The 10,497-nt window shown below is 56.9% G+C and overlaps 1 protein-coding gene across 1 annotated transcript; it reads left to right on the forward strand.

The window, feature by feature from the left end:
* The first annotated feature begins 7,850 nt into the window (after positions 1–7,850).
* On the forward strand, positions 7,851–9,938 carry CEBPB (CCAAT enhancer binding protein beta). The gene has a single exon (XM_045574311.1). It carries the CDS (start codon positions 8,248–8,250, stop codon positions 9,295–9,297), a length of 1,050 nt encoding a protein of 349 aa, XP_045430267.1. The 5' UTR covers positions 7,851–8,247; the 3' UTR covers positions 9,298–9,938.
* The last annotated feature ends 559 nt before the right edge of the window (positions 9,939–10,497 follow it).

A 10,497-nucleotide genomic window follows, 5' to 3' on the forward strand; every position in this document is an offset into this window, starting at 1 on the left:
GCTTTCAACCAGGCACATACCCCAACTGGGGATCGAACTGGCGACCTCCTGGTTCATGGATCGATGCTCAACCATTGAGCCACACCAGCCGGCCGTATTTTGCACTTTAACAGCCATGGCCAGATGACCTGAAGCTGGAGGCGGTGCTGCTCTGCACCACCACGGAGTGTGTGAGAGAGCCTGTTCCTCCCCCCCCTTCATCGACAGTGAGCTGTCACACGAGACAAAAGAGCAGCCCGTGAAGGTTTAAAGGGAAGCGACTAGACCAGGACCGTCTGCTCACCTCCTTCCATGGCACAGGGCCACCAGGGATCTGTCCTTGTTGACGTGCGAATATCTACTTTGTGTTTTCGAATGTGTGGTCAGGTTCACGTCACATACCATTTCCCGTCTTAACCACTTCTGAGGGGACAGCTCGGTGGCCCGAGGCACAGCACGTTCTTGTGCAGCCGTCACTGCCATCACCTCCAGAACTTCCCAATCTTCACAGACTGAAACCCTGTACCCATCACACCGGCCCCCGTTCCTCCCCTGGCCGCCACCTGCTCCTCTCTGTCGCCATGGATCTGGCTGTCCTGGCACCTTAGATAAGGGGGATCATGCGGCATTTGTGGCCCTTTTGTGACCGGCTCACTCCACTCAGCGTAATGACTTCGAGGTCTGCCTATGCTATAGCATGCTTGCCCCTTTTTAAAAAAGACCGAATAATATCTCCTTTATGTACAAACCACATTTACTTATTTTTAAAATATATTTTATTGATTTTTTACAGAGAGGAAGAGAGAGGGATAGAGAGTTAGAAACATCGATGAGAGAGAATCATCGATCAGCTGCCTCCTGCACACCCCCTACTGGGGATGTGTCTGCAACCAAGGTACATGCCCTTCACCGGAATCGAACCCTGGACCTTTCAGTCCGCAGGCTGACGCTCTATCCACTGAGCCAAACCAGTTAGGGCATTTATTTATTGTTTACACTATTACTAATGTCTTCCATGACCCCCTCCCCCTTTACCCACCTCTACTCAGTGCCACCCCCTCCCCCCACTCTGCATAGCCCATGGACCATACTGTTGCCTGTGTCCATGGGCTATGCATGTATATTCTTTTTTTGTTGTAAGAGAGAGAAACGTTGAGATGCATCAATTGGCTGCCTCCTGCACGCGGTGTGGATTGACCCTTCAGTGCGAAGGCTGACACCCTAACCACTGAACAACACTGGCCTGGGCACATATATGTTCTTTGACTAATCTCTAGACCACATTTTGTTTATCCATTCACACATGGATGGATACTTGAGTCACTTTCCCCTTTTGGCTATTTTTTTTAAAGACATATTTTATTGATTTTCCACAGAGAGGGAGAGGGATAGAGAGCTAGAAATGTCGAGGAAAGAGAAACATCGACCAGCTGCCTCATGCACACCCCCTACCGGGGATGTGCCCACAACCAACATGCATGCCCTTGCCCGGAATTGAACCTGGGACGTTTCAGTCCGCAGACCGATGCTCTATCCACTGAGCCAAAACTGAGCGCTCTTTTGGCTATTGTGAATAATGCTGCCATGGACATGGGCATGCAAGTATCTGTTTGAGATCCTGCTTCCAGTTCTTTTGTGTCTGTGCCCAGAAGTGGGATTGTTGGCTCACATGGTAATTCGACGTTCCCCTTTCTGAAGAACCACCAGTTTCCCATAGCGGTGGCACCATTTTACACTCCCACCCACAGCGGCAAGACTTTCAATTTCTTCGTAGCTTCGCCAATACTTCTTTTCTGTTTTTCTTGATGGCAGTCAACCTCGTGGGTGTGAGGCGGTCTCGTGTCATGGGTTTGATTTGCATTTCCTTAAGGATAAGTGATGTTGGACATCTTTTCATGTGCTTTTTGGCCATCCATGCATCTTCTTTGGAGAAACGTCTACTTTGAGTCATTTGCCATTTTAAGTTGGGTTTTTCCATTGCCAACTGGTAGGAGTTCTTTCTATATTCTGGATATTAACCTCTGATCCGATCGATGATTTACAAATGTTTTCTCCCATCCTGCAGGCTATCTTTCTTTCCACTCTGCTGATGTTGCCCTTTGCTGTACAGAGTTGTAAATTTTGATGTAGTCTAATTTATCTACTTTTTTCTTTCGGTTGCCAGTGCTTTCGATACCAGATACCCTCTCCCTTTAAATGGCTATGGGGTGATCTGTTGTGTGGCTGTTTTGTAACCGGACCTACCAGCAAATCCTGAATGTTCTATTTTTAGAATAGATTCAGTTTTTGATCACTTCTCCCCATCTCCATGGCTACCTCTTGGTGGAGTCCACCGTCCCATCATGTGCCTACACAACTCGGTTACCTCCTTACTGGCTCCTTGATTCTGCCCTGACCTCCACCCCCCATATGCAGTCAGAGGGATTCTGTTAGAACCTGTAAGAGCCTGTCCCTCTTCTGCCCAGAACCCCTCGTGGCTCCTGTTAATCCAGAGTAAGAGCCGATGTCTTTACAATGGCCCCATTTCTGTGAGGTAATTTCCTGCTACTCTTCCTGCATTCCACCCACAGCAACTGAACAGGTGAGGCATGCCCCTACCCCAGGGCCTTTGCACTTGCTGGTATACTTTCCCCACAGCTACCTGCCTAGCCCACTTCCTCACCACATTCATGTTTTTGCTCAACTGTGACTCCACTGAGGCCTCTCCTGAACTAAAGTTAAAATCAACCCCCCTTCCCTCCTGCATTCCCCACTCCCCTCCTCTGCTGTACTGTTCTCCTTGGTGCTTACCAGAATGTAACACAATGTATACTTTTCTCATTTATCTTGTTTATTGCCTGTCTTCCCCAAGGGAAGTGTCAACTTCATGAGAACAGGAATTGCTTCTGTCTTGTGCATGAATATATATATCTCTAGGGCACGAGCCACAGTAGGTGCGAAAAAGTATTTGCTGAATCGCTAATTGAAAGCACCTTTTGACTGTTTGCTGGACATTTTTTATTTCTTTCAATGGCTGCTCATGTACCGTGAGCATCTATCACAGTGGTCAGCAAACTGTGGCTCGTGAGCCACATGCGGCTCTTTGGCCCCTTGAGTGTGGCTCTTCCACAAAATACCATGTGCTGGCACGCGCGTACAGTGCAATTAAAACTTCATGGCCCATGCGCAGAAGTTGGTTTTCGGCTCTCAAAAGAAATTTCAATGGTTGTACTGTTGATATTTGGCTCTGTTGATTAGTGAGTTTGCCGACCACTGATCCATCTATTCACAGGGCTAACCTCTGAATCCCAAAGCCAAGTCCCCAGTAGGTCCTTGTTCAGAAGGATTCATTTAAACCACTCCTGCATTACCAGAGCCTGCCACCTGGCGGCAGCATATGCTCAGGTAAGTTTTGCTAGCCAGCCGCCAGCGATTAATTCCCAGGAAATTCAGTTTCCCAAATTCCAAAGCCCAGGACATTGGGCCTAGCAGCCTTCAGGGATTTACTCTCAGTCCCATTAGGCAGAAGGGGAAAGTGAGGCTCAAACAAGAGGCATGATGGGGAAAATCTCAGACACCAGAATCTGGGGGTCTGGTTTTTAAGTCCCCCTTTCCTACCAGTTCACTGTGCTCTTAGGGGAAGCCAAACATTCCGGGCCTGTTTCCATCTGCCTGCTTTGTGAGGTTTGTGTGACTTTACTTTTGTGGGGCTAGGGACAGGTCTGATTCGCTCCCATGTGCCAGCTGGCTCAGAACTCCCGAGAGAGAAAGAGGGGATATTATTCCTTTACGAGAGGCCCAGTGCCTGAAGTTCACGTGCTAGGGAGATGTCCCTCAGCCTGACCTGTGCCCTCTCGCAGTCTGGGAGCCCCTGGGGGATGTCTGACTGACAGCTTTAGTGGGACATCCTTAGTGCTGCCATGAGCCAGGCTTCTGGCTGAGTGGCGTTCCCCCTGTGGGGGCGCAGAGACCACCAGGGGGCAGCTCCTGCATTGAGTGTCTGCCTCTAGTGGTCAGTGTGTATCATAGCAACCAGTTGTTTTGGCTGTTTGGTCAATTTGCATATTAGCCTTTTATTACATAGAAGGTTAGATCAGGGACTGAGGTCTAGAGGGGACACCAGAGTGCCACCACCAGGAGGCTACAGAGCAAAAACAAAGGTCTGACCCCTGCATCCCTCCACTGCAGATCCATTAGAGATGATCTCCATGGATCTTCTGGTCCGCTTTCTGCTTTATATTTCTACCCGCTGACCGATTTCTAAGCCCCTCTGCAAACACCTTTACCACTCTGTGTCAGAGCAGTCACGATGGGACTTCCTCTGGGCAAGTCACTCCAGTTCCCGCCTCCTGAAAATAGGGCTGAGGAAAAGCTGCAGGGGCGAGGAGAAGGGATCCTGAGAGCAGTTTTTGGGCAGAGGAGAGAGCATCTGGGTAGCAAAGTGCCTGTTCCCTCCACAGCCCCCACCGGGCTCCTGCCCACCACTCATAGCCACGTGGGCCCAGCCCACAGCTATTGATTTTAAAAGAGAAGCTGGGGGTGGGGGTGGGGAGAGGAGCTGGAAATTTGAATTTTGATGTGAAGTCTCCTGATTTTTACATGCTGGCAATAAACTCATAGAAACAACAAAACAAAGCAAAACACCAGGGGGGCCAAACTGAACCGGTCTCTGGGTTGGATCTGGCCACCAGCTGCCTGTTTGAGACCCTTCCCGGTCCAGGTTGCTGCGAACACCTACGCGGGAGAGGTCACCGTGGGTGGTGCCAGCTGGATCCGGTTTCTGTGCTCTCGCTGCCTACAGGGCTGGTGGGCGTGCCCAGGACCTCTGGGCCATCGCCGTTCAGCTCCCATCAGCCCCTCCTCGGGAAAGGCCGAGTCCTGATGGGGAGGCAGCAGGCAGGGCCTGTTGAGCAACCAGCCTTGTGACAAGGGCTTACGTCACCTGAGGAGGCACATGGCCTCCCCGCGGGACACCTGGGGTGGCACTGAGGTGCACCTGGCACGGATTTTACTTTCAGGCCAGATTGGGGAATCCAGGGCAGGACAGGGTGGAAAGCAAGAGGCTCCATCTTTGGTGAGCTTAGGCCCAGCCCAGAGGCCAGAAGGGCAAGACCTGGTGGGGCCAGTCCCTAGGGTCTGGGTTGCCTCTGGACCAACCGTGTGATCTCTTGTCAGCCTTCTCTGGACCTCAGTTTTTCTACTCAGAAAATGGGGTTCACATCGCCAGACATGTTATTATTTATTATAACCCAAAGGGGAAGGTCAGGCTGGAAAGACTTTAATTCTCCTTCCCTTCTCCTTAATGTGGCCTCGAGCAGACAACGTGGCTCTGCTGGGCCTCAGTTTCTTCATGTGTAAAGTGGCTGTAACAATAGGACCTGATCCCTTTTCTACCAGTTCACTGATTTAATCAGGAGGATTAAGTGAGTTCATACATGCAAAGGGCTTAAAATGTGGTTCGGAGAGGGTAGAAGGTTTGACTTGAGGATACACAGGAAACCCTCCAGTTAGCTTTAGATGGCCCCCAACCCCCAGGTCCCATCGAATCTCCCCAGGACCCCGAGAGTTAGGAGGAGAGTGCTGTGGCTCAGAGAGGGGAGCCATCTTACCTAAGGCCACACGGCCCAGCTAGCGAGGGACCTCACCTTCATCCACTGAGCAACGAACAACAGTGACCAGAGCAAATGTTCCTATCCTGGCGGGCAGACCTGAGGAGGAGACAGCAGGGGCAGACAGCACGATGGATAGGTGCAACCTAATGTTGATAGTCATGAGAAAGGTGAAGGAAACAAAGCAGGAGGATGTGAAAGGAGTGACTGAGAACCTGGGACTTTCAAAGGAGAGGTCAGGGAGGGGGCTTCCTGGAGGCGGTAACCTCTGAATTGAGCCTCGGGCAGACCTGGGGGAAAAGCGTTCTTGGTCCAGAGGGTGGTAGGAAATGTCACGATGCATTTTGGCCGTGGAGTCCCAATACTCAGGGGACAGCCCTCACCGAGTGGGCAGTCTGGGTGGAGACTGAGGTGGACCAGACAGCCAGGATAGTGGTAGCTGGAGATAAGGGCTAGGAAGGAAGTTCACCAACAGGTGGAGCAGGGAGGGCCTCCTGGAGGCGGCGGGCTGCAAGCTCAGTCCTGCGTGTTCTCAGGCATCTCAGAAGGCCTGGCTGTGTGGCCCTGGGGCCTCGGATCCTGCCTCAGCGGTGGGAAGGCCCCCAGAGCCAGCAGGCTGGGCCCGTGTTTCAGCCCGTCCCTCCCTGCCCTCCACCCCCCAAGGGTGCTCGGAGATGTCATTTCTCCAGCCCTCCGGGGCAGAGGTCACCCCAGCTCGGCAGATAACGCTGGGAGTTGAGCAATGCCTGCTTGCCCGGCAGGGCCGGGGCTGGGGTCAGTGGGCCGGGGGTCAGCCCCAGGCAGGCCGGCTGGGAGCTCTTGCCTGGGCTTGAGTACCAGAGGGGTGGGCCCAAGGAGCTGTTCAAATGGCCTAGGAATGGGGCTGGAGCAGTGGTCCGCAAACTCATTAGCCAAACATCAACAGGGCAACGATTGAAATTTCTTTTGAGAGCCCCATTTTTTTAAACTTAAAACTATATAGGTAGGTACATTGTCATTAACTTAATTAGGGTATTCCTAAGCTGGCCTTTGCTAAAAATTCAAGGGGCCAAAGAGCCGCATGTGGCTCACGAGCCACAGTTTGCTGACCACTGGGCTGGAGAGGGCAAGGGGCTGTTGAGCCCACTCATACACATTTCAGTCCGGGATGGGCCATCCGTTTTGCCCCCCTGTGAACCGGGGGCAGTAGGAGCCTCCTCCCGGGCAGGGTGAAAGCATGAACCCTGGGTCCAGGCCCACCTGCAGTGCATGGTAGGGACTTGGCAAATATGGGGGAAGTCCCTTCTCTCTCCTGCCTGGCTTGACCCCCTCCCCACCAGCCTCAGACGCAGGCTTTGTGGCCTTGGGTGGGCAAATAGGTCTCAGCGCACTCAGATAAGGGCTATCCTTTCGAGACTAACGGGGGACACGAGGCCGTGAGACCTTGAGTGTGCGAGGCCCCTCTGGACCCCTAGTACTCCCTGGGAGAGGCCCTTCTTCCTGATATGCACCCCCAAATGGACTTAAACTTATACAACTAATAGCGGGAAGGACACCTTCATGGACCCTCAGAGAAGTGGAGTGATTTGCCCAAGGTCACACCGTGTGGCAGAACCCAGCACTCTGTCCCTTTCCACCCTCCTGGGGGCCCAGGCCAGGTTGGGGTGGGGCTGGAGAAGACCCAGGTGTGGCAGATGAGGCTACGGGAGGGGAGCGGCTTAACACGCCCCCCTCCCCCCGCAGAGGCCCAGTGGAGCGCCCCCCTGACCTCCTTCCCCTCCAACCCCCTCACCCCCCATTGGACGTGGCTTAGAGGGGAGTCACCACAGGAGTGGAATCTTTTCCTTCCAAGAACTGGGCACGGGGGCAAGTGTAGGGGCAGAGCCGCGTCCGTCCGAGGAAGAGGAGAGGAGCTGCTCACCTCTCCAGGAGGCAGAGCTGGGGTTGAGGTCTCCAGGCTCCGGCCTGAGGAGGAGGAGGAGGACCTTCTCTGTGGGGCGTCGGGCCGGGCGCCGCTGACCCCGAAGCCACCGCCGCCGCCTTCTCCAGCAGGGGGCGGGCCGCCGCCGCGTTTCGGGTGGGGTAAGCCGATCGCGTGGCCCCCTCCCCGGGTCCCCTCCCACTTCCAGGACGGCCTCCGAGCCCGGAGGGGGCGGGCCGGGGGCGGGGTCGCGCCGCCCCTTCTCGCTCCCAATCCCAGGTCAGCCGCAGGGGGGGGGGGGAGTGGGCAGGGGGCGCGAGGCCGCCCCCTCCGGGGCTGGGGTCCCCCGGAGCGTGCGCTCCCCCCTTTCCGTCCGGCTGCCCTCCTCGCGGGGGTCTCCGGCGGCCGCGGCGGGGCCGGGTCCCGGCGGCCGCGGGGGCCGCGGGAGGGGCCGGGGCGGCCGCCAGTGACGCACCGTTGCCATGCGCCGCCTTGGCCGCCTTATAAATAAGCGGCTCGGGAGAAACTTTACCGAGTCCGAGCCGCGCACGGGACCGGGAAGGGGACCTGACACAGGGTCCGGCACCAGCCCCCGCACTGGTAGCAGCCACCCCGACGGCAGCAGCAGAAGCAGCGGCAGCGGTAGCGGCAGCAGCAGCAGCAGCGGCAGCAGCGAAGCGGCCCCGCAGCGGCCCCGGTTCGCAGCGCGGAGGCCGCGCCACCTGCGGGCCGGCCGGAGCGGGCAGCCCTGAGCCCCCTCCCCCCCGGGCACCCGCGTTCATGCAACGCCTGGTGGCCTGGGACCCAGCATGTCTCCCCCTGCCGCCGCCGCCCCCTGCCTTTAAATCCATGGAAGTGGCCAACTTCTACTACGAGGCGGACTGCTTGGCTGCTGCGTACGGCGGCAAGGCGGCCCCCGCGGCGCCCCCCGCGGCCAGAGCCGGGCCGCGCGCCCCCGCCGCCGGCGAGCTGGGCAGCATCGGAGACCACGAGCGCGCCATCGACTTCAGCCCGTACCTGGAGCCGCTGGGCGCGCCGCAGGCCCCGGCGGCGCCGGCCCCGGCCGCGGACACCTTCGAGGCGGCTCCTCCCGCGCCCGCCCCCGCGCCCGCCTCCTCCGGGCAGCACCACGACTTCCTCTCCGACCTCTTTTCCGACGACTACGGGGGCAAGAACTGCAAGAAGGCGGCCGAGTACGGCTACGTGAGCCTGGGGCGCCTGGGGGCCGCCAAAGGCGCGCTGCACCCCGGCTGCTTCGCGCCGCTGCACCCGCCGCCGCCGCCGCCGCCGCAGCCCTCCGAGCTCAAGGCGGAGCCGGGCTTCGAGCCCGCGGACTGCAAGCGGAAGGAGGAGGCCGGGGCGCCGGGCGGCGGCGGCGGCGCAGGCATGGCGGCCGGCTTCCCGTACGCGCTGCGCGCCTACCTCGGCTACCAGGCCGTGCCGAGCGGCAGCAGCGGGAGCCTGTCCACGTCCTCGTCGTCCAGCCCGCCCGGCACGCCGAGCCCCGCCGACGCCAAGGCGCCCCCGGCCGCCTGCTACGGGGGCGCGGCGCCGGCGCCCTCGCAGGCCAAGAGCAAGGCCAAGAAGACGGTGGACAAGCACAGCGACGAGTACAAGATCCGGCGCGAGCGCAACAACATCGCGGTGCGCAAGAGCCGCGACAAGGCCAAGATGCGCAACCTGGAGACGCAGCACAAGGTGCTGGAGCTCACGGCCGAGAACGAGCGGCTGCAGAAGAAGGTGGAGCAGCTGTCCCGCGAGCTCAGCACCCTGCGGAACTTGTTCAAGCAGCTGCCCGAGCCCTTGCTCGCCTCCTCGGGTCACTGCTAGCGCGGCCCCCCGCGCGCGCGCCCCCCTGCCGGCCGGCCTCGGCGCTGCTGCCGGGCGGGCGCGCGGCGGCCGAGACTCCGGGGAGCGCCCGCGCCGCCCCCGCCCGCGCCCCCGCCCGGCCCGCGGTGGCGCCGGCAGAACTTTGGCACCGGGGCACTTGGCAGCGCGGGGAGCTCGTCGGTAACTTTAATATTTTATTATATATATATAAATATATCTATATTTTTGTCCAAGCCAGCCGCACATGCAGACGGGCGCCCGCCCGTGATATTTAAAAGAAGAAGAATTCCTGTGTGTACAGATGAATGATAAACTCTGGCTGTCCCTCCGCTCCGGATCCGGGCGCCGGCGGGCGGGCGGGCGGTCGGTCTCGGAGTTGATGCAATCGGCTTAAACATGGCTGAGCGCGTGTGTACACGGGACTGACGCAACCCACGTGTAACTGTCAGCCGGGCCCTGAGTAATCGCTTAAAGATGTTCCACCGGGTTGTTGCTGTTGATGTTTTTGTTTTTGTTTTTTTGGTCTTTTTTTTTGTATTATAAAAAATAATCTATTTCTATGAGAAAGAGGCGTCTGTATATTTGGGAATCTTTTTCGTTTCAAGCATTAAGAACACTTTTAATAAACTTTTTTTTTTTTTTTGAGAATAGTGTAAAAAACCTTTTGGGAGCAGTAGTTGGCTTTTGCTCCCCCCTCTCCCCCCCTCATTTTGGATCTCTATGGTTTTATTTTTGCTTTACGGGCTGGTGTGTGTGTGTGGGGGGGGTGGTGCGTGGGGGCTGCTAATATTTTTGGCTTTTTTTGCGGTTGGGTGGGGGTGTTGCAGCTGGTTTTTCTTCTCTGCTACTCCCCCTCCCAAAAGTCTGCTTGGAGATGCAGGTACCAGAACTGGGGGGCGGGAGAGGGGGAGGGAAGAGCAGAAGAGTGCCGCTGGGTCAGGCTTTCAGGGTGACTCAGGGCCCCTGGGCGCTGCGGAGGAATGACTGGGAACCCCGTTTGGGGAGGGGGTCCAGGGCCTCTGGCAGGTCCTGAGTTCTAGGTTTGGGTTTGGAGGAACCTGGAGGTCTGTGTCCCCTGCACAGTGTATAGGAACTGTGATTGCGGGAGGAGGGGCCACAGGTCTTGGTCCTGCTGAGCCCAAGTTGGGACAGATTCTCTGGGTAAGTGTAATGGGTTGGGCTGTTTAAAAACAAAAAAAC

Source organism: Pipistrellus kuhlii, unplaced genomic scaffold (assembly GCF_014108245.1).
Source record: "Pipistrellus kuhlii isolate mPipKuh1 unplaced genomic scaffold, mPipKuh1.p scaffold_m20_p_6, whole genome shotgun sequence".
NCBI classification, from domain to species: Eukaryota; Metazoa; Chordata; class Mammalia; order Chiroptera; family Vespertilionidae; genus Pipistrellus; species Pipistrellus kuhlii.